This window comes from Lepidochelys olivacea, assembly GCF_965140295.1.
Source record: "Lepidochelys olivacea isolate rLepOli2 genome assembly, chromosome: 2".
NCBI lineage: Eukaryota > Metazoa > Chordata > Testudines > Cheloniidae > Lepidochelys > Lepidochelys olivacea.
Window position 1 is genome coordinate 68,699,646 of NC_140412.1, and position 24,104 is coordinate 68,723,749.

At 45.2% G+C, this 24,104-nt stretch overlaps 1 protein-coding gene across 3 annotated transcripts in view; it reads left to right on the plus strand.

Annotated features, from left to right (window-relative positions):
• LOC311515447 (epidermal retinol dehydrogenase 2-like) overlaps positions 1-11,521 on the plus strand; it is a 29,442-nt gene extending 17,921 nt beyond the window's left edge. For all 3 annotated transcript variants that reach the window (XM_084618511.1, XM_084618512.1, XM_084618513.1), the window contains exons 3-7: positions 701-832; positions 2,067-2,166; positions 3,708-3,852; positions 5,079-5,204; positions 10,672-11,521. In XM_084618511.1, the coding sequence (XP_084474637.1) occupies positions 701-832; positions 2,067-2,166; positions 3,708-3,852; positions 5,079-5,204; positions 10,672-10,765 (597 nt within the window). In that variant the 3' untranslated portion in view covers positions 10,766-11,521. The remainder of the gene's footprint in view (positions 1-700; positions 833-2,066; positions 2,167-3,707; positions 3,853-5,078; positions 5,205-10,671) is intronic.
• Positions 11,522-24,104: the final 12,583 nt, after the last annotated feature.

A 24,104-nucleotide genomic window follows, 5' to 3' on the forward strand; every position in this document is an offset into this window, starting at 1 on the left:
ACACAACAAAAAAAACCTCATAGTTGGCCCGTGCCAGCCAGCTCAGGCTCAGGCTGCAGGGCTGTTTCACTGCTGTGTAGATTCCCGGACTTGGGAAGCCCAAGCCCTGCGAGCCCAAGTCTGTTGTCACGGGTCAGCCATGGCTTTTTCTTTGCTGTGTTGACATACCTTAAGAGGCTTATCAGGGCCTCATTGTCTCTGGGGAGGTTGAATATGTCTGTTTGTGAGCTCATAACACCTTAATTGAAGGTATTGAATATGACAAAGGTTTCCTTTATTCAAAATATTCAAATTTTGTTTAGCTTCAGTGAAGTCTGACTGAAAACTTCCCCTCTTCCTCCAAACCTCATTGGCTTTTTGTGATGACCATTTACACTAACTCTCCTGGCATCATGTTCTTCCTGCCACCTTTATGGTATATAAAGTGTGGGTGGCTTTTTATTAAATAAAGCCCAATAATTCCCCTTAGCAGGTCACATTTAAATTACAGACCTGTAAAGTTGTTGTCTGCAGAGTTCTAACACTTGACTAAAGGAAAAAGTTGTAGAGTGAAAAGACTTTGGTCTTATGAACTACTTTCTCACTGTCTAGCATTATAAAATTAGCAGTGTTGCAACTTCCTGTAATATAAACGAATAACTAAACATACTCTCTTTCTTTTGGCCTGGAATAACATCTTGATTTGGTTGCCTTCCTTTAGGTTAAAAAAGAAGTTGGTGATGTTAGTATCCTAATCAACAATGCTGGTATTGTAACTGGAAAGAAGTTCATTGATTGCCCAGATTCACTTGTGGAGAAAACCATGGAAGTGAACACCATGGCACACTTCTGGGTAATATACAGATATTCTTTTTTTATAGGGAACTGTGAAAGAATGTTGGCACTTAAGTCTGTTTTGGAAATGAGGGGGGAAATCGCTTATATAATTGCTGTTTAACTGGGTGAGCTTGTGAGGCCCTACACGCAACTCAATGACGTTTGTGAATTCCAGAAATAGAGGGTGGCCCACAGAAAGCTTGTGGGAGAGAGTTAAGGGATATGTTTATCCCCTTGTGTGGGCAATCACTTCTGCCTAAAGAAGCAATAAAGTATGTGACCCCCTTAGTATTGGTTCTCTGATATTAAGAGAGACTTCTGGGAAATGTAAAGCTGAAAAGTACTGTTATTGTGGGCAGTCTGGTGCTATAGCCCTTGATATGAACTGACTCAGAGCAGGGCTGCCAAAGCTGCCATAAACTGGCTATTTCATCAACCATTAGCAGAAAAGAGCCTGGTTCATGTGCTTCCATGGGTTGGGTCAGAACTTGTTCTGATTGCATTCTGTCACCTGTTTGCCACTGGGAACTTGCAATATTACAGTGGATCCTCTAAAGCACTCTTACTTGGTGTCTTAAATGTCAAACTGACATACGCTGGCATGATTGATTTGAAGACTTTTATCTTAAATTAGTCATTTGATTTGCATTTCGCTATGAAGGAGACGAACCGATATTGTAATAAAGAACTGAAAGTGAATTATAATTAATAAAGAAGGAATGGTGGATTAAAACATGCTGCTCTGTTTCCGTTTGCTGGAAAACATGGAAATGACACAGAATGGGTAGCTGAAATCAGCAAGTGATAGCAGAAAGATTAGGAGTTCAGTTTTCCCTTCTCAGCTGCTATTTTTAAGATGGAAGCCTATTCGGAAAATGTTGCAGTACTGAGCTCCTGGGTGTGGGGAATTTACAGCTTCCCAGGACTTTAGCTGATTTCTGCCAGCGAGATTGCAATCTGATTTCTGACTCCCCCTAGTGGATGACTACAACATCAAGAAAACTATGGAAACTTATTGGAGCGTCCTTAAAAGATCCACCTTGGCGGATTCAGTTAGTAGACGAAGTGGAAATACATATTAGGACAGGAACTATCTTATTAGCCTCTGTAGAATGAGGGGAAAGCATTAAGACTTAAAAGGTCTCCTTAATAGGTGGCACTTTTTCAATAGTAATGTTCTAACTAATTGCACAATTAAATCACTTTAAGTAATGTTTAACTGTAAGTGTGGGTTTCAATGTGTTTCATAGACTTACAAAGCCTTCCTTCCAGCCATGATGGCCTCTAACCATGGACACTTGGTTAGTATTGCAAGCTCAGCAGGACTGATTGGAGTCAATGGGCTAGCAGGTTAGTGTATTCAAGATCACTCTAAATGGAATCTAAAGGTATGTTCTTGGTTATGTACTTCAGCTACAAGCCACCTAAATAAAATGGTCTGACTTTCAAAACACCTGTACGCTTAATGGCTCCCACTGACCTCAATGGGATCTAGGTTCTCAGCACCATTAAAAATTCTTTTCACCTTTTATTAAAGGACTGGTGGGGGGGTGGGGAGGGGAAGAAGAGAACAGTTACAGCATTTGAAATATAAAGTGTTAAGTAGGGCTTTTATTATAACATCATGTGGCTTTAGCTGCAGCGTTAGTAGAAGGAATATCCACCCCTTCCTCCTCCCCCCTCATTTGAGAGTATTTTAGATAGTATTAAAGATAAGTACCGTACCTTTCTGGGGGGGAAGAGAGGCTAATTGAAATGGTTAGAGCTGCTCCTGTTACGAAGTCTGATCCTCTTGTTTAGAAGATGAAGCAGGACACACAATGGGAGAGAAAAGAACAGCTAAAATAAAGTGCAGCTTCTGTGTCTTTGATGTTGACTTTTACTTGAAGCATTACTGCTGGAAAAATACACGCATGGCACATTGTCTTACTAGCCACCCTAAGATCTGGCAAACTTGTACCATCATCTGGACATTTAGGACATTTAGTTTTAGCTGCCTTTCTGATAACAGGCTTACAGTAGTGTTGCAGAACATGTAGGTGTGGCAGGCTTAGCCACTCTTAGCCACAGAAGGTGAAAGAAAAGAAATATGGTGAGGAAGGGAAAAGACACATGGTGTGGGAGGGGGGAGTCTCACATATCAGATGATAGTTGGGGTTTACCCAGAGCCAGTGGAGGTGACAGTCATCTGAATCCCTCTCTCTCTCTGGCCCAGTCTGGTCAGGACATGTCTCAGGATTAGAATGACAAAGGCCCAGTGTGGTCACGGTGGATTCTTTGTCCTAGGAGACAGTTGAGGTAGCAGCTATGATGGTAAAGTTTGTCCCTTTCCTGTCTGTCAGACAGCTTTTGATTGGTGGTGGGGAGTCTTTTCTTTTAAGGACCCCAAAAGAGAGCAACAGCAGTGTAGCTCATCCCCTTCATTATTTTGTTCACCAAGTAAGCCTAATTTTTGACACACTGATTTGGGTTCATTAATGTCTGGTCCCACACTTTTTTTGTTGACCAAGCATAATCTTAATACTGTCCTTGAATTATATAATTCAGCCTTTTTGTATGAACTAATTTAGTCTGTCTCCCTTTCATACCTATTCACATCAGCATTTGTTATAGGTTATTGTGATAATCCGTAAACTTACTCACTTTTTGCAGTTGAGCTCACAATTCAGATAAATTTGTAGGCGCAATTATTCTAACAGTACCCAGACTACTCTTGTTAGAGCATAATTTTGCCAGACTTTCTTCTCAGACAAGAAGTTGTGCTTGGTTTGCTCAGCATGAGACACTGGACTAAAACCAGGTAGTTATGTTGTTTGCAAGAGTTGTGAGATTCTTCTCTTAATAAAATAATTAACTGCAATAAATAACTCTTCATCTTTCTTCACTTACAGATTATTGTGCAAGTAAATTTGCAGCAGTGGGCTTTGCAGAAGCAGTTGGTTTAGAAATGCTGGCTCTGGGGAAGACTGGCATTAAAACCACTATTGTGTGTCCTTACTTCATCAACACAGGAATGTTTGATGGTTGTAAAGCCAAGTGAGTGAATTTGTGGGTTCTGTGTGTAATTAGTATATGGCACGTCAAAAATGTTTGATTTAAATACATGATTTATGAAAGGTAATTAGTAGAAATGACATAATCTGAAACTATTATAAGGTAGGTTTTTCTCCCTTGTGCCATTTTTAGGGCTCATAGACAAAGCCCAATGATTGCCAGACTGCAGAATCTAAGACTCTTTAATTACATTTCTAGCCCCTATGGTAAGAATATGAATTTTCCAAATTTCAATCTAGTGTAATCCAATGAAGTGTTCTCTTCTTGATTCTGCAAATAGCCTGAAACAGTAACTCTGAAAAAAAATGTGAACTGCTACTCAGATTATTAACTCTACAACCTAGTGATGGTGTCACTTTAATTGTCAACACATTTAACTACTTTGCTGCTCATTTGAGAGAGCACAGACTACGTGTTTCTTTTCTCACAATGTCATGCCTTCTCCCTAGATGCCAAAAGCCTCAACTGTCTCCTATTTGGCTGCTAAATCTCCACTTCCTCATGACAGCTTCAGAAGTGTAGCTCGTCATTGTCAGTACAATCTTTCGTGGGATGTTAAACACAGAAAATGTAGAAGCAGAATAAGCTTATCTAAATAAAAACTTTGCTTGATTTGAAGATAGCAAGAATTGAGCTCACAGGCACCAATACCAAGTGAAAACAAGACAGTGGCTGTTCACCACTTTCGAGCTGATTTGTCAGGTGTTATATAATTCCATGAACAGAACTTCATTTTGTAATGTTAGCTTCTAAGTTAGGCCTGGTCTACACTGGCGGGGGGATCGATCTAAGTTACGCAACTTCAGCTATGTGAATAATGTAGCTGAAGTCGACGTACTTAGATCGACTCACCGCGGTGTCTTCACTATAATTCAGACTGCTGCCACTTCCCCGTCAACTCTGCCTGTGCCTCTCGCCGAGCTGGAGTACAGAAGTCAACGGGAGAGCGCTCGGGGGTCGATTTATTGCATCTAGACTAGACTCAATAAATCAATCCCCGCTGGATCGATCGCTGCCTGCCGATCCTGCGGGTAGTGTAGACATACCCTAAGAGGCAAAACCTTTTGTAAAATGGGGTATCCTCCTTTTGTAAGGAGCACAACTTTAAACTTGAAGCTGACTTGTTCTAAATTTGAAGTTATCCAGATGAAACAGAGGGGAAAGTTTTGACAATATCATATTAGTAACCATATGTTGTCTTTTTCCAGGTGGCCACGTCTACTTCCTATTCTAGATTTGGACTATGCAGCTGAGAAGATTGTGAGTGCTATTCAACGGGAGCAAGAGATTCTGATGATGCCACGAAGCCTGTACTTTTTTTGTTATATGAAAAGGTAGGGATGGGATTTCTTCTGTCAAATGCATTATGTTTAGTTGCGTGATTACGGACTCTACATGCTACAATATCAAATGATTACTTGGGCTGTCAAGTCTAAGCCTACTTAGATATTTACCTTCGTGAGTTTCAAGTTGCTTTTAAGTTTTAGATAAGTTGTTGCTACAGGAAGGCTTCCTCAGGTGGTGGTCTTGGATACTTTGCATGTCTACATGTCTTATACCAGACTCTGAAGGTTCCTAGTAAGGAACACTTTCCCATAGCTATACATATTTAAATAATCTGTAAAGGGAAACTGTTAGTGTTGACTGAACAAAACTGCAACAGAGAGTTTTCTTCTTGGCTGTGTAGAGGTCTGCCCTTGTAATACTATTGAGCACTTATGCAGGTCAGTAGCAGTTGCTGGATGCTCAGCATTCTTGAAAATCTGGCCACCGAGTTAGGTGGCCAAATATGGATTTAGGAGCTTATCTGTAGGCTTTTTTTTTTTTTTTTTTTTAAATCTTGGCCCATCGTTTGATTCTAAATCTCTCTCCTTAAGCTAAAGGGAGCCAAGAGTACTGTTACAGTGGATGTGTTAAATAAAGCAGTGCAGGCACAAATGGGGACACAGAACAACCCCTGTAACAGCACAGAAACTAGAATCCGTCAACAAAGATGGCTGTAGCACATAACTTCTAATGTTAGGGATAGCAGACAGGTGGGGAGGAGCCACCTGAATCTCAGAAGGATTTGTGAAGAACCTTGAAAAGAAAGGGACTACTGTACCAGAAATGCCCCTACTTATACAGCCCAAAATGCCATTGTCCTTCTTAACAACAAGGGCACACTGACTCATATCCAGCTTCTCGTCCACTGTAACCCCTAAGTCCTTTTCTGCAGAACTGCTGCCTAGCCATTCGGTCCCTAGTCTGTAGCGGTGCATTGGGTTCTTCCATCCTAAGTGCAGGACTCTGCACTTGTCCTTGTTGAACCTCATCAAATTTCTTTTGGCCCAATCCTCTAATTTGTCTAGGTCCCTCTGTATCCTATCCTTACCCTCCAGCATATCTACCTCTCTTCCCAGTTTTGTGTCATCTGCAAACTTGCTAAGGGTGCAATCCACACCATCCTCCAGATCATTTATGAAGATATTGAACAAAACCAGCCCCAGGACCGACCCTTGGGGCACTCCGCTAGATACCGGCTGCCAACTAGACATGGAGCCATTGATCACTACCCGTTGAGCCCGACAATCTAGCCAGCTTTCTGTCCACCTTATAGTCCATTCATCCAGCCCATACTTCTTTAACTTGCTGTCAAGAATACTATGGGAGACCGTGTCAAAAGCTTTGCTAAAGTCAAGGAATAACACATCCATTACTTTCCCCTCATTCACAGAGCCAGTTATCTCATCATAGAAGGCAATTAGATTAGTCAGGTGAATCCATGCTGACTGTTCCTGATCACTTTCCTCTCCACTAAGTGCTTCAGAATTGATTCTTTGAGGACATGCTCCATGATTTTTCCAGGAACTGAGGTGAGGTTGACTGGCCTGTAGTTCCCAGAATCCTCCTCCTTCCTTCCCTTTTTGAAAGATGGGCACTACATTAGCCTTTTTCCAGTTGTCCAGGACCTCCCCCGATCACCATGAATTTTCAAAGATAATGGCCAATGGCTCTGCAATCACATCCGCCAACTCATTTAGCACTCTCGGATGCAGCACATACAGCCCCATGGACTTGTGCTCATCCAGATTTTCTAAATAGTCCCGAACCACTTCTTTCTCCACAGAGGGCTGGTCACCTCCTCCCCATGCTGTGCTGCCCAGTGCAGTAGTCTGGGAGCTGACCTTGTTCCTGAAGACAGAGGCAAAAAAAAGCACTGAGTACATTAGCTTTTTCCACATCCTCTGTCACTAGGTTGCCTCCCTCATTCAGTAAGGGTCCACACTTTCCTTATCTTTCTTCTTGTTGCTAACATACCTGAAGAAACCCTTCTTGTTACTCTTCACATTTCTTGCTAGCTGCAACTCCAAGTGTGATTTGGCCTTCCTGATTTCACTCCTGCATGCCTGAGCAATATTTTTATGCTCCTCCCTGGTCATTTGTTCAATCTTCCACATCTTCTAAGCTTCTTTTTTGTATTTAAGATCAGCAAGGATTTCACTGTTAAGCCAAGCTGGTCGCCTGCCATATTTACTATTCTTTCTACACATCGGGATGGCTTGTCCCTGTAACCTCAATAAGGATTCTTTAAAATACAGCCAGCTCTCCTGGACTCCTTTCCCCCTCATGTTATTCTCCCAGGGGATCCTGTCCATCAGTTCCCGGAGGGAGTCAAAGTCTGCTTTTCCAAAGTCCAGGGTCCGTATTCTGCTGCTCTCCTTTCTTCCTTGTGTCAGGATCCTGAACTCGACCATCTCATGGTCACTACCTCCCAGGTTCCCAATCACTTGTGCTTCCCCTACTAATTCTTCCCAGTTTGTGAGCAGCAGGTCAAGAAGAGCTCGTCCCCTAGTTGGTTCCTCCAGCACTTGCACCAGGAAATTGTCCCCTACCCTTTCCAAAAACACCCTGGATTGTCTGTGCACCGCTGTATTGCTCTCCCAGCAGATATCAGGGTGATTTGAAGTCTCCCTTGAGAACCAGGGCCTGCGATCTAGTAACTTCTGTTAGTTACCGAAAGAAAGCCTCGTCCACCTCATTCCCTTGGTCCGGTGGTCTATAGCAGACTCCCACCACGACATCACCTTTGTTGCTCACACTTCTAAACTTAATCCAGAAACTCTCAGGTTTTTCCTGCAGTTTCATACTGGAGCTCTGAGCAGTCAGACTGCTCTCTTGCATACAATGCAACTCTCCCATCTTTTCTGCCCTGCCTGTCCTTCCTGAACAGTTTATATCCATCCATGACAGTACTCCAGTCATGTGAATTATATCATGCTAGCATCCAGAAGCCCCAGTGAAGATCACTGTTGCATTGCATAAACACACAAAAATGCTGCTTCTGCCCTGAAGTGCTTGCACACCCTGGGTATTGTGACAAAGTTCCTGCTCTACCTTGGTGGGTCTTGTGCTTATTGGCAGATTTGTTCGCCTTGGAGCTTCACGACAGCCCTAGCTTGGCCGTTTTTCTGAATGCACAGTCTAGGTCAACTCCTCCTGTGTCTGACCAGGAGTTGGGAGGTTTGGGGGGAACCCGGGCCCTCCCTCTACTCCGGGTTCCAGCCCAGGGCGCTGTGGAATGCAGCTGTCTAGAGTGCCTCCTGGAACAGCTGTGCGACAGCTACAACTCCCTAGGTTACTTCCCCATGGCCTCCTCCAACACCTTCTTTATTCTCACCATAGGACCTTCCTCCTGGTGTCTGATAATGCTGGTACTCCTCAGTCCTCCAACAGTCCACGTTCTCACTCTCAGCTCCTAGTGCCTCTTGCTTCCCAGCTCCTCACACACACACACCACAAACTGAAGTGAGCTCCTTTTTAAACCCAGATGCCCTGATTAGCCTGCCTTATTTGATTCTTAACAGTTTCTTGATTGGCTGCAGGTGTTCTAATCAGCCTGTCTGTCTTAATTGTCTCCAGAAGGTTCCTGATTGTTCTGCAACCTTCCCTGTTACCCTACCCAGCGAAAAGGGACCTGCTTAACCTGGGGCTAATATATCTGCCTTCTGTTACTCTCCTGTAGCCATCTGGCCTGACCCTGTCACAATATGTATACTCAAGGAGATAAGCCAATGATACAGAGTGCGCCCAACAATAAGAACAGCTAATGCCAATAAAGTTCTTCAACTCCTAAAAAAAAAAAAAAAAACCTTCCCTGTTACCCTACCCAGCGAAAAGGGACCTGCTTAACCTGGGGCTAATATATCTGCCTTCTGTTACTCTCCTGTAGCCATCTGGCCTGACCCTGTCACAATATGTATACTCAAGGAGATAAGCCAATGATACAGAGTGCGCCCAACAATAAGAACAGCTAATGCCAATAAAGTTCTTCAACTCCTAAAAAAAAAAAAAAAAAACCTTCCCTGTTACCCTACCCAGCGAAAAGGGACCTGCTTAACCTGGGGCTAATATATCTGCCTTCTGTTACTCTCCTGTAGCCATCTGGCCTGACCCTGTCACAATATGTATACTCAAGGAGATAAGCCAATGATACAGAGTGCGTCCAACAATAAGAACAGCTAATGCCAATAAAGTTCTTCAACTCCTAAAAAAAAAAAAAAAAACCTTCCCTGTTACCCTACCCAGCGAAAAGGGACCTGCTTAACCTGGGGCTAATATATCTGCCTTCTGTTACTCTCCTGTAGCCATCTGGCCTGACCCTGTCACAGTATGTTGAAGGCCAAAGGTAGTGTGTGCTGTTTTGAATGGCTGAGCATACCAATAGCCTATTTAATGCATGCTCTATTGTGGCTTATTTCTATTGGAGCATATTAATTTTATTGGAAGCTTGATGCATTATTATTCCACTACTTAAAAAAAAAAAAAAAAAAAGAAAAAAGAAAAACTAGGATAAAACAGTAGGCTATGAAGACCTTTTTCCTTAGTGGTTTCAAAATATATTTGTTGTTTAGGCATTTTTTTAAAGTTCCTGGACTATTTGAAGGCTGGTTGCGCTCCCAGCAGCAGTTAGAGGTCCAATACCTACTTTAAAATCAGTGTTTCTATTTTTTCTTTTAAATGTAACCATTCCCAGTTCGATTTTGATAGTAGAGATTCTTTAAGTAACAGGATGTGCATAAACAGCTGATGAAAAGATAGCTTTGGAGGCGGGAGGAGGGCAGCCTAAAATTTTTTCCTCCTACCTTCTTTTCTCCATCCATCTCCCCTGATATCCCTCTTCATTTGCCCTTGCCTTTCTATTAGACATCTATTCGTAGTCCCATCTTAAACACTCCAGAGATGCTGATCATCTAGGTGAACATGCGTGAGACACATTTAGGGAGGAGTGAAAAACTATTTCCACAGAAATCCTGTACTACTTCAATTACATATATATAATTTTTGTAGCTGCTGCCACCACTTGAGTGAGTTAAATACCTCTACAAAACTGCAAGTTCTGTTGTACAGATGGGTTATACTAACATGGAGAAATTTGGCTTCTGAGGTCTTGAGTTCAAAAATAATTTATTCCTAAAACTGACAGTTTCCAAAATAAATTGAGAAATTGGGCCCACTTAGATTGAGGAGTGTCTTTCATTTCAGTTTCTTTATGTACATTATCATATGGCAGTATGTTCTAAAGGAATGTCCCATTTCGTGACTTGGGTTCCTGAGTTCTAATCCTTGCTCTGATATTGGGGAAACGCTGCCTCAGTTTCTCTCTGTACACTGGGAATACTTGCTACCCCATAAATATATTCTGAAGACTGTTAGTACTGTACTTTAGAAGCTGTAAGGCTTTGTGTTCTTGGGCTTAGCCACATGGATCACTTTTGTGATTTATAAGACTATGTAAATACTCTGTGTTTTTTCCTTTAGTCTTTTGCCTGTGAAAATGGGAATACTCATTGGAGACTACATCGGGGCCTTCCAGTTCATGGACCACTTCAGAGGTCGAGTGAAGAAGGACTGAAAATAAAGAATGAAAATATCCAATACTAGCAGGTCTAAATTAATGGACCAGTTTAGAGTTTAAAAAATGGCCTGCTATTTCAGCGGCACAGAACTTGCCTTCTGTATAACTGTGCCTCATACTTTTGTTAGTTAACAGTTTTAATCAACAGTTTCCAACACGAGCTGTCTCTCCTTCATTTCCTGAATATCTGTTCTCGATGTAATGCCTGTACAGAGCTCATTTATCTAAATGAGTTCTGTTCATAGTCTCTTATCCTTATTGAATGAGTATGGGACACAAACTAATCACAGTTGGCACCTATATGGGTATTCTCAGTTAAGAAACAGGGTGTAATGGGCTGGGAAGCTGAGTTGACTTTGCATGCCTTCAAGATAGTCCCCTCCAGAACAATATTGTTAGGGTTGTCTGAGAAAGCTTATCTTTGTCTTTGCCTTCACTGTTAGGTTGATGATTGGAAGTATTTAACTATCAATTTCCTGAGCTGTTTGGCATCTTTTACGAGCGCTAAAATTCACATTCAGAAAATTAAGTAAAATGGCAGTTGTACACGCTGAAAATATTTTCCATAGCTGTGGTGTTGATTCACTAATCAAATACATCTGAAGGGTAATAAACAATTTACTATTTAATGTCTGTGGAAAAAATTCCAATAGCCAGTGATTATAAATGTGTCCCTTCCAGAAATGGGCTGATAACAATTGTACATGCTTGTCTGATTACAATTAACTTTTAAATAAATGCCCGTATTTTTAATAGGACAGAGTCATTTATCAAACATAAAGTAAAAATTTAAAGTTATGTCTAAAATATTGTAAATCTTAACGCTGTCTTGAAACAAGAGATACAGAGACACGCTGAATAAAAGTGGCAGTGAAAGAGCCTTCAGAAATCCTTTCAGATGAGATGACTGGCAACTAAACACAAACCACTGGCAATAAATAGTTTAACATGAGTTTCTCTGTTAGAAATTCTTGCAGAGCATGGTGGTGGAGGAAGTTAAATTGGATGGAATCTTTCTACACCTGTAAAAATCAACAAGGACAAACTATCAACCATGTAATAATTTAAAAGTTTAAATAACTTATAATTTGTTCCTCTGAATGGGCTTTGCATCATTTATACTAATCCCATTCGTTATAGTAGCTCTGCCACTCCTCATTTCTCTCTTACACTGTATCTATGCTGACACCTAAGTTCCCTCTTAAGCTGCCAGGCTGCGCAGCAAGCTATCGAGGGCTGCGCAGGTGGGGAGAGGCGCCCTTCCCCTGGCCTAGCCCAGCCGGAGCTGTCGCAACCAGGAAGAGGCAACCCGGCCCCAGGCTGCTGCAGTGAGAGAGGGCTGAGGAGAGTGCTCTCTCTCTCCCAACCGCAGCCCTGGGGCAGCCTATACCCTAAGCCCCTCATCCCTGGCCACTCCCCGGAGCCCACACCCCATTTTATTATGGCTGGAGCCCCCATTCCCTGCACCCCATCTCTGCCCCAGCCCTAAGCCCCTCCTGCACCCCAAACCCCTCATCCCTGGGACCAACCCAGGGCCTCACTCCAGAGCCTTCATCATCCCCAGCCAGAGCCCTCACCACCACCCCCTCACCCCAACTCTCTGCCCCAGCCCTGAGCCCCCTCCCACACTCCGAATCCTTCTGCCCCACCCCCACGACACATCACCTCCATATTAGTGCACATAACAAAATTCATTCCGCACATGGACGTAAAAAATAAGAGGGAACACTGCTGCACACCTCTTGCGGCAGCATATAAGATAGGTGTAGCCACATGCCACAATGAAAAACAGGCTGCGTCCACACTGTGGTATGTAGCTACATGTATCAGTGAAAGGCTCTGTGGCGGGTGGCAGTGGGGAGCACTATATTTCTTTGCTGCCTCTCAGCTGCTGTAGCCTTTGCCCCCAGTGAGGAAAGACTCCAACAGCAGGATACTACACTGCTAAATATAGCAGTGTAGATGGGAAGGTCCTGCTGAGGTGAGTATAGAGAGTACATACCCAGAGTCCAGGAGTGTCTTTATTTGCCTAAGCCATGCCTCATCATGTACGCTGCTATTTATATCTGTGCTGGGGGTGGGATGCCAAAAGCAGTGTGCAGTGTAGACATACCAAAGTTTAGATAATTAAGAAACCATGTATTTAAAACTTAGGAAGGAAGGATGGTCCGTCCTCAGGGCGTGGCACTGGCCTTCTAGTTATGAAACTAAAAGCCTCTTCTGTAAATGTGACCCTGCTGAAGGGATAGACCACCAGCTGCAGAGCTTAAACTTGTTCCCACGGGTAGTAAACTTTAAACATACCAAAGAAGCACAAATATGAGTCACATTTCAGCTTAAACGAGGACTGGCTTATCGGGGAAAAAACTGTTGCTAAAAGCTACCTTGGATGCCCTAGTCAGACTTTATATTTTTGCCAGATAAGGGTTATCCCAGAGCTGAAGTGCACCATTTGACCAGAAACTTAATCAAATTCTAAATTTGACTTGATCGTCAATGCTTGTGTTTTTATTTTTTTGCAGCTAAAAGTTGTATGTTCATGTATTCATTCTAATGAATAATCATTTCACGTGGATAGGGGGCCAGTGCTACATAATCATACCTCAGATGATTTACAGTTTTACTCAAAGTAAGAGTGAAAGCCAGGGGGGTTGTGTTATGTGCTCTCCTTCAAAGCATTCTGTAGGGAATGTTTATCACTTCACTGCTATGGCATCTAAATCTTCAGTGAGAGAGAGTGAGGAGCTAATAGTTTAAATTAACTATCCAAAACCAAAAAATTATTATTTAAATCTATTTTCACAAAATACCTAGTAAAAACAAAGAATGCAGCATATGTGATTTAAGTTCTAATTGTACAAAACTTGCAGAATTAGGATTAAAGGCAGTAGTAGGCCTAGTCAAGGCTACAGAAATGGGTCAATGAAAGTTCCCTTGCATCTATCTGTGTGTGTGTTTACACTGAAATTTGTCTCCTGCCAATGTGAGCATCCCATTATGGCAACGTAGTAACACCACTTCCCCAAACAATGTTGAGCCATAGTTGACATACTGGCGGGAGACAGAGGGTGAGTGTAAACACTGTGTAACCTATGGCAACCCTAACGGTCCTCAAGTAGCAATTATACAGTGCCTGACCGTGACTGGTTTGGTCACAAAGGTGAACTCCACTGCCCAGGGGTCATGGAGACGGAAGCCACCCCTTTTCCACATCTAGCCGCTCTCCCTTGTGGTGTGCAACTGTTCAACTGCTCTAGATGTGCTCCTGCCTGGAGTAGCCAGGAGGTATTGGATCTCCTGGGCCTATGAGGAGAAGAAGCGGTGCAGGCACAGCTACGGCCCAGTCATAGAAATGTGGACATTTATGAAAAGATTGCCAGGGGGAAGCAGGCAGGCAAAGGGATCAGCACCAGTGCTGCGTGAAAGTGAAGGAGCTGCAGCAGGCATAACACATGGCCAGAGGGTCCAACAGTCAGTCTGGTGCCAAGCTGCAGATCTGCTTTTGCAATGAGCTGCAAGCCACATGTGGCTGAGATCCCACCAGCATCTTGCAGACCACCATGCGTACCTTTGAGGAACCCAAGACACAGATTTCGGCTCTGAACGGCAAGGAGGAGGGACCTGGGGCAGGGAGGGGGGAGGCGGTCCAGCTAATTCTGTGAGCCAGGATTTTTTTGAGCCTCCACCAGAGTCTAGCCAGTCCAGCCAAGCATAGATAAGATCAATCCCGAGGAGCAAACTTGGGTAAGCGTGTGCATGAAGTCTCCCTTACCATGTTTAAATGAAGAGATGGTGCCTGGCCCATCCCCAAGTTAGCAGGGACACCAGTATCTACTTTTCATCATTTTACTCATACAAACGCCTCTACCTCTGTCTGTTTTTCATTTCTCTGTGGGATTAGGTGGGGGGACCGTGCGGAGCAATTTCCTTATGTACGTAGGGGTGTCCCTTGTATCCTCCTGAGTGAGCTTGATAAAACTTTCATGGAGATACTCTGCAGTGCTCTCCTAGAGGTTTCTAGGGATGGCTGCCTTATTTCTTCCTCTGGTGGAACGCTTTCTGATGCCACTCTGCAATGACTGCAGCAGGCACCATTGCAGTGAACAGGTCAGTGGCATACAGCCTGGGCACCTGTGTGCTCTGTGCCTTTGTGACCCTCAGAAGTGAGATACTCACTAAAATCACCAACGCCTGTGGAAAATAGTGCCACTGCTCAGTGCCATTGCCCTGTACTCCTGCCTATGGAAACTAGAGGCCTACATTTTGTTTTAATCAAACAATTTCCTTCTCATTTCCCCAGCCCTCACCCATGGCAGGCCATACTCACCCTGCCTGTGGCTGGAGAGCAGTGCTGTGCAGAGCCTGTCTTAACTGTCGTTAACCATTGTGACTGTAAATACGATGATACATCTGCCTGTTTTATCCGTAGCTGCTGCCATTGCAGCTTTGAGGGGTGCCCTCAAAAAAGCGGACTAGGGAAGACGTGTTCACCAAGGTCCTGCAAGCCAGTGCGGCATCAGATTGTGAACAGAGGGTCTAGAGAGTGAATATAGCAGACAGCCTGGAGAAGGAAAACACGGACAGGAGAAAGACCCAGCAGGAAAAGCAGAGGAAGATGCACCATAGAATCATAGAATATCAGGGTTGGAAGGGACCTCAGGAGGTCATCTAGTCCAACCCCCTGCTCAAAGCAGGACCAATCCCCAACTAAATCATCCCAGCCAGAGCTCTGTCAAGTCTGACCTTAAAAACCTCTAAGGAAGGAGATTCTACCACCTCCCTAGGTAACGCATTCCAGTGTTTCACCACCCTCCTCATGAAAAAGTTTTTCCTAATATCCAACCTAAACCTCCCCCACTGCAACTTGAGACCATTAGTCCTTGTCCTGTCCTCTTCTACCACTGAGAATAGTTTAGTACCATCCTCTTTGGAACCACCTCTCAGGTAGTTGAAAGCAGCTATCAAATCCCCCCTCATTCTTCTCTTCTGCAGACTAAACAATCCCAGGTCCCAGGACATAATGGGGCTTCTCAGGCTGCAAACACAAATGCTGTAGGCTCTTGTTGACCTGCAGGTACAATAGTCATGTGCTTGCCTCCCTTTAAAATCAATGGAGAACTCCATTTCACCCCCCACCCCGCAACATTCCACATGGCATCACAAGCCACATCCCACCCAGGCCACCCTGGGGGATAGCAAAGAAAACCACAGCTTCACATACACGGACCTGTGAGAGCCATGGTTGCTATATGTTTGGCAGAAAGGGACTGAAATGGCCACAATTCTCCCATTCTATTCTTAAGGCTCTGTTCTATAACTTTTTAAGTTTGCGCTATATTGTTTGTTTTTAATTGCATATTATTATTTTGCACTGTTTTTGCTATACAATAAGTTATTTGGAAATAAATTCATCTTTATTACTGGATAACATAGAGTGCAGAATACCTAGCGCTCCTCAAAGCACACATTACTTGTAATATAACAAGACCACAGTGTCTCTGTTCAAGGCAAGTTCAACTGTATTTCATGAGAACCGTGCAGGGCTGTGCAGGCTCCTTGCGTCTGTCAGAGATGGCAACCAGCGAAAGGTGCTGCATGGGTTTATGGCTTTTTTTTAAAAAGTGAAAATTATGGTTTAAGAATGGCATTCTAGGACAGAGAAAGTTTTATGATTGGTACTTGGCCCTTTGCTCCTAGATCCTCCCCTCCCTTCCCCCGCACGACTTGTGTGTCCTCCAAAATGTAGTGCGAAAATTCCCCAAAAGGCATTGCGCCAGAGGGTGGCATATGGCACACTGGGATACCTACCCATCATGCACCACACTCTGTGTCGACACAAGCAATCCTAGTGAGTGTCTGTGATAACTGAAGGGGGGGAAGGGGTAGCTTCCTTATGGACATCCAGCTAGACAGTTAGCTGAAAAATCCTTTTGGTGTCTGTTCTCTGCTTGCTTTACCTGTAAAGGGTTAACAAGCCCACAGGTAAAAGAAAAGGAGTGGGCACCTGACTAAAAGAGCCAATGAGAAGGTAGAATTTGTTAAAATTGGGAAATAAACTTTCCCTTTGTCTGTTGTTCTCTGGGCTGGAGGGATAGACCAGCAATGCTATAACCAGGAATGCTGTGTAAGGCTTGAATCAGGTATGAAAATTCATCAGATCATCCCTAGAATTATTTATTTGAACTCCTCCACTCTCCCCCTCCCCCCCCAATATGTAAGTAAATTAGGAATGTTGGGCTCTGAATGGGCTCTGAGTGGTTTCACACATTGTTCTGAGGCGATAGATAGCTAAGTAATTGTGACACTTCTCTTGTTCAGGTCTTAGTGATCCTACCATTGTTAAAATATTTGTAGCTTTTAGCACATCAGAACTCGTGCATGAAATTTATTAGGGTCCTCCACACTAATGAGACCTTTCTACATTTAAATCAGTTCTTCAAACGATTGCTCATAGCTATTCCAATTAGGTGTGTGCATGCTGCATGCAGTCGTCGGAAAGTTTTTCCCTTAGCAGCTCCCGGTGGGTCAGCTGTGGAGCCCCCTGGAGTGGTGCCTTCATGGTGTTGAATATATGCCCCTGCCGACCTGGCGCCTCCTCAGTTCCTTCTTACCACCATTGACGGTTGTTGGAATTACGGTTGCTTGCAAAATAGCAAGTGCTTGCCTTAGCATATCTTCTAGTTTGTAGTTATAGTTTCCAGTTCACAGTTATAGTTGTATATAGTTGATAGATAAGGTTTGGGAGTGGGGTTTCCCCAATCCCTTACCCCTCCCTTGGGTTCCGGGGCATGCCTCAGTCCCAAGGATTTAAGCCCTGCAGAAACTGCAGCAAGCCTATGATAACAGGCGACCCCCACAACTTGTGCCTGAAGTGTCTGGGGGAGGTGCTCCAGACAGGTACAAAATCTGCACAGCTTTCCACCCCAGGATGAAGAAAGAACATGATTTCCATCTAAAACAACTCTTGTTGGACTCTGCTTTTCGCCTCCAGCCTGCTGCGGACCGTCAGGACCCAACACCAAATGCGTCCACGCGGAGAGCCCTGGTCTCCATACGCGACACAGTGCTGAGGAAGGACTCTGATCTAAGAGACCCTCAGCACCGGAGAGCAACAGGACTCAGTGGTCACCATGCCTCAACAGGTACTTGAGTCCCTCCGATGGTGGCTTCACCCTCGGGCAGTGTGCGAGGGAGTCCCCTTCAACAGCCCCCAGCCCTCCTTGTCCCTGGTAATGGACACATCAGCTCTGGGATGAGGAGCACACTTGGGAGGCCTCCAAATGCAGGGCCTGTGGTTGCAGGACAAACTCTCACTCCATATCAATATCAAGGAGCTGAAGGTGATGAAACTAGCATGTCAAACTTTTCAGGCCCCACTACTAGGACGGTGCGTGGCAGTTATGACAGACAACACCGCTGCCATTTTTTTACATCAACAAGCAGGGAAGAGCCCGTTCCTCTCCCCTCTGTCGGGAAGCCCTCCAGATGTGGGAGTTTTGCATAGCCCACTCCATTCATCTGTAGGCGTCCTATCTCCTAGAGTACAGAATGAGCTGGCAGACCACCTCAACAGATCTTTCTGCAATCATGAGTGATCCATCCGGCCAGATGTCAGACACTCCATCTTCCAAAGGAGGGGTTGTCCCCAGGTCAACCTGTTCGCCACCCGAAGCAACAGAAAGTGTCCAATGTTCTGCTCCTTCCAGAAACACAGCCTTCACGGACACATTCCTGCTACCCTGGGGAGACCGCCTATTGTATGCCTTTCCCCTGATTCCCCTCGTGCACAGTCCACAGAGACAAGGGGGAGTTAATTCTGGTGGTACCAGAGTGGCCTCACCAACATTGGTACACCACGCTCCTGGAGCTGTCAGTGATTGCCCCAATCACGTTGCCACTCCTCTTCAACGTGATCACTCAGGACCATGGTCGCCTTCATCACCCCGACCTACAGTCCCTCCACCTCACGGCCTGGAAGCTTCATGGCTAAACCCCATGGAGCTCCTGTGCTTGGAATCGGTAAGAGAGATCCTACTTGGCAGCAGAAAACCTTCCCTAGGGCCACATACCTAGCAAAGTAGAAAACGTTCATATTCTGGTGTGCTCAGCATCACACACCTCCACTCCAGGCACCCATACCAATGATCCTGGAGTATCTGCTGCACCGTCATCCATCAAAGTGCACCTTGCAGCCATTTTGGCCTTCTACCCAGGAGAGGCCAGACATTCAATCTTCGCCAACCCTATGGTTGCCCATTTCCTCAAGGACCTGAAGCAGTTATACCCACTAATTAGACAATCGCTCCCTGCTTGAGACCTCAACTTTGTCCTCTCCAGTCTAATGGGGAGGGCTTTTGAACCACTGGCGACTTGCTTTATTCTCTACCTGTCATGGAAGGTTGCCTTTCTGGTTGCCATTACCTCATGTGTCGGAATTAAAGGCCCTCACTTCCGACCCCCCACACATGGTTTTCCATAAGGACAAGTCTCATGCTAATGTCCTAGAACAGAGGCTCCATTCCTGGATGTTTGGAGGGCGCTAGCCTTTTACATCGAGCACACAAAGCCGTTCAGGAAGTCGAACCAGCTGTTTGTGGCAGTTGTGGACCGGATGAAAGGGCTCCCAGTATCATCTCAGAGGATCTCATCATGGATTACGTCCTGCATTCAGACATGCTACAAGCTAGCCAAGGTTCCATCCCTGGCCCTTATGGCACACTCCACAAGGGCGCAGGCTTCTTTGGCGGTATTCCTGGCCCAGGTTCCAACAGAGGAGATCTGGAAGGCAGCAACGTGATCCTTGGTGCATACGTTCACCTCTCATTACACCATCATCCAGCATGCCAGAGATGATGCAGCATTCAGCGGAGCAGTGCTCCAGTCAGCGATTCCATAACTCCAACCCCACCGCCTAGGTAGGGCTTGGGAGTCATCTAATTGGAATCAGTATGAACAATCACTCGAATTCTAGTAACTGTTGTTGTTTGAGATGTATTGCTCATATCCATTCCAATACCCACCCTCCTACCCCTCTGTCAGAGTAGCCGGCAAGAAGGAACTGAGGAGGGGCTGGGTCGGCAGGGACATATATTCAGCACCATGAAGGTGCCACTCCAGGGAGCTCTACAGCTGACCTGATGGGAGCTGCTAAGGGAAAAACTTTCTGACAACCATGCACGTGGGTGCACACACACCTAATTGGAATGGACATGAGCAACACATCTCGAAGAACAACAGCTACGAGAAGGTGAATAACCGTTTTTTTTCTGTTTAGTCAGAGACTATGCTAGTCTTTTAGCCATAATTTTTCAGTATGTCACAGATTAGCAACAGATTTTCATTTCCAAAATAGGAGGTGTTGCTTTATTTTCAGTGTGTGGAGGTCTGTTTCATGTTTTCTTGTATATATCTGGGCTTCTCTTTATCCTGATATGTTAGTATCTGGAGATGTGAATAAACTTTTAGTGGACACTGCCCTAACATAAGTCTCTTTTCTTCTGAGTTTTTCAAATAGAGCCTTTTCTATTCGCATATGAAATGGGTCACTGAAAGACATAACGTCATAGATAATTATGATAGTTAATGCTAACATAAATTTTGGAATTAATATTAAATCTCATGCTTCAGGATTGTGATGGGGTGTATTTCCTACACTGCCCTCAAAGAGTTGAATTAGACCAGGTGGGCCCAATCAGCCAATTAATCACAAAAGGGGGAGATTTAGGCTGTGTGGAGGGTACTAATTAGAAGGAAGCTCTTCTGTGAGGAGAAAAGGAGGACTTGTGTCACCTTCAAGACTAACAAATTTATTTGAGCATAAGCTTTCGTGAGCTACAGCTCAGTCGCTAAGGTGCCACAAGTACGCCTTTTCTTTTTGCGGATACAGACTAACACGGCTGCTACTCTGAAATCTGACATCTGTGAGGGGACAGGCAGGGCTTCTATAAAGCCAGGAGGCTGGCAACAGTGGTGGGGGCTGGAGGAAGCCTCCACTCTCCCTTTCTAAGATAAGGGAGAAGGAGGTGGGATAGGAACCCAGGAGGTTTAGCTTATAGACCTAGGAGAGAGGGGGTTGACTAGGAAGGCTGGTGAAGGAGAAGCTTAACGAAGCTCAGAAGGAAGTACTCCAGGGAAGAGAACAGTGAGATTGGTGAATACTGAGACCTTAACTGCTCCCTGTAGGGCCCTGGACTGGAACTGAGAGTAGAGGGTGGGCTAGGGTTCCCAGGTGTCTGGTTTTCAACTGGAACACCCAGTCGAAAAGGGACCCTGGTGGCTCCAGTCAGCACCACTGACCAGACCGTTAAAAGTCCAGCTGGTAGCGCAGCAGGGTAGGCAGGCTCCCTGCTTCCAGGAAGTAGCCAGCGTGTCTCTCTAGCTCCTAGGTGGAGGGGTGGCCATGGGGACTCCACGCACTGCCCCCAGCCCAAGCACCGACTCCGCAACTCCCATGATGGGGCAGCTCACAGAGCCCCCTGGCCATGGGGGCTCCACGCACTGCCCCCAGCCCAAGCACCGGCTCCGCAACTCCCATGATGGGGGCAGCTCACAGAGCCCCCTGGCAACACCTCTGCCTACGAGCCAGAGGAACATGTTGCCACTTCCTGGGAGTTGCCTGAGGTAAGTGCCACTTGGAGCCCACACCCCCTCCGACATCCCAACCTCCCGCCTCGGCCCAGAGCCCCCTCCAACATCCCAAGCCCCTCATCCCCAGACCCACCCCAGAGCCCACACCCCCAGCTCAAGCTCTTACTCCATCTTGTGCCCCAACCTCCTGCCCCAGCCCAGTGAAAATGAGCGAGTGAGTGAGAGTGGGGAGAGCAAGCGACGGCGGGAGCAGGGATGGAGGGCCGGGAGGGCCTCGGAGGGAGCAGGGATGGAGGGCCGGGGGGGCCTCGGAGAAGGGGCAGGGTTGGATGGGACCTCAGGACAGGCGGAGGGCAGGGGTGTTCAGTTTTCTGCTTAGAAAGTTGGCAACACTAGTTTGGGCCTGGGTTCCCCTGCCAACCACTGCAGAGTGGTATTGGTAGGAGCAGCGAATGGGAAGACTACCTGAGTCACTGTGGGAGTGACATAGGGCAGAGGGCAGGAGGACTGCCTGATGCTGCTTGTGCAGAGAAACTTTGAAAGATCTGCTCCCCCTGGAAGGGGAAATTACAGTGTGACCTGGCTGGAGAGCCAAGTCACAAGGTAGCAGTACTGTTACTTGGTGAGTGGGAGGAGAGCTGCATGGTGGAAGAGAAGTTCAACTGGGTGGAGTTAATCCCCAGAATTGCCAGAAGGTGGCATCACCCAGTGCTGAGTAGAGTACTACATTATAAGGATTTAAACCAATCTCTAACAAAAGGATTTAGGAGAAGACCTAATAAAAGGGCAGATTATCACACAGCTGCCTAATGTAAGGTTTCTTCCATCTTCCTCTGTGACTGACCAAAAACTATTAAAGAAGGGATGCATTTTACTTATATATTTGGTTCCCCCGTGCCTTTCACAGATAAAGAATTTGCCTCTGAATCTAACCTTTGCTACCTGATCGCCATAATCTATACTCAGTTGTTTGGTTGGTTTTAATTATATTTCTAGCCCTAATGGTTGTGAAGACAATCTTTAAAATGTGAAACAAGTGAAAACCAATCCCGTGTCAAGGAAGAATTGGAGGTCAGATACAGGACATTAGTTGGAAATGTCTTTTGCATTGCATGTTGTGTTTGACGGCTTGGGGGGGACTTTTGGTTTGTTTGTTTTTTTTATAGGGGAGACCATTACATTTCTCAAGGAGGCTGGTAGGCTTGCTTTTGTGTAATAGGCATTGATAATAGCTGTTAACCAAGGTCATAATTGTCCCACCCTGATTTTTCAGCAGCCCAGTGGACAGTGTCTCACTGGCGGTTCTAATCCTTCTCAAAGCTTCTGATAATTCTATGGCTGTCATCCAATTACTACTGTTAAATTTGGGTTGTAAATAGACTCTCGGTTAAACAGGAAAACCCAGCAAATTATTTTTTTTTGTCTTTGTGTGTGTGTGTGTGTATGTATAATCTCTGAGAGAGATACAGTAGCTGTTGGTAAACCCATACAGCAATAAAGGTTGCACCTAATTAAGATAACTATTTTGAAAATAAGTGTGTGTAAACCTACCACAGGCAGACTGGAAGAAAGCATAATATATGTGTAATTTTAAGATAGCGAGTGACTTCATAAAATGGGCTGTGGTAGATTACTGAGGAAGTTGTGAGGTGGACTTCCTGTGCTAAAGCAGTTGACAGCTTGAAAAGGATGAGCAAAGGTAGAAAGGCAGAAAAGACATCATAATCAGTGGGTGATCAATTATGCTTATGCAGATCTGAGATTTCTTTATGTATTGTGTCAACCACTGAAAAAGAGAACCTGGCAGCACTGATATCAAGAATAGAATGGAATTTAAGTACACCGTGTCACGTGCTACTACAGAAGCAATGTATCCCCATGCACAAAGTTTCTGTGTTAGTATTTTGGGTGTCCACGCTTTCCTTTTGATGTCAGGAATTTGTCATGTGGCAGAACTTTATCTGTACAGCTGTGAATTTGCAAATGGTGACTGTAGAGATATGTTTGTAGAAGGTTATAATTTAGAGACATTCCTTCATAAGGAACAGTATTATGAACATGGGGATTTGGAAGTGTGCCCCTGAGGCAGGGATTGGGAACACCACATGGTTGTGTGCAGCAGCTCTCCAGTTTGTTTTATGAAAGTGTTATTCCTTTCTTATTCAGTGGTTTGCTATTTAATGCTATTTACCTTGGGGTGAGAGGCTCCCACTGGTATGGCCCTGCAGCTCCTAAGCAGCGGAGGGGCTGGGGGCAGGGCGGGGGGGGCTCTGCACCACACACTGCCTGCACCCAAAGACCCCACCCCTGCAGATCCCATTGGCTGTGGTTCCCAGACACTGGGAGCTGTGGCAGCTGGCACTTGTGCCCCTCCACCGTGTAGGAGCTACAGGGACGTGGAGCCGGGTAGGGAGCCCCTGCCAGCTCCGCCAACCCCCCCCCAGCACCAGTGGGGGTCCTGGGCCATGTGCTGCGGCCCGGCCCTCTCCCCACCAGCACCAGTGGGGTCCCGGGCACCTCCCCTAGCACCCCCGGACTGCCCCCCCAAGAGCACCCATGGCCCCCCACCCAAGTTTTAGTCACAGGTATTTTTAGTAAAAGTCATGGACAGATCACAGGCCGTGAAATTTTGTTTACTGCCCATGACCTGTCCATGACTTTCATTAAAGATTCCCATGACTAAAACGTAGCCTTACTGACAATTGAGCTCTGGGAATGATTTTTCCAACCAGTTATGCACCCACCTTTA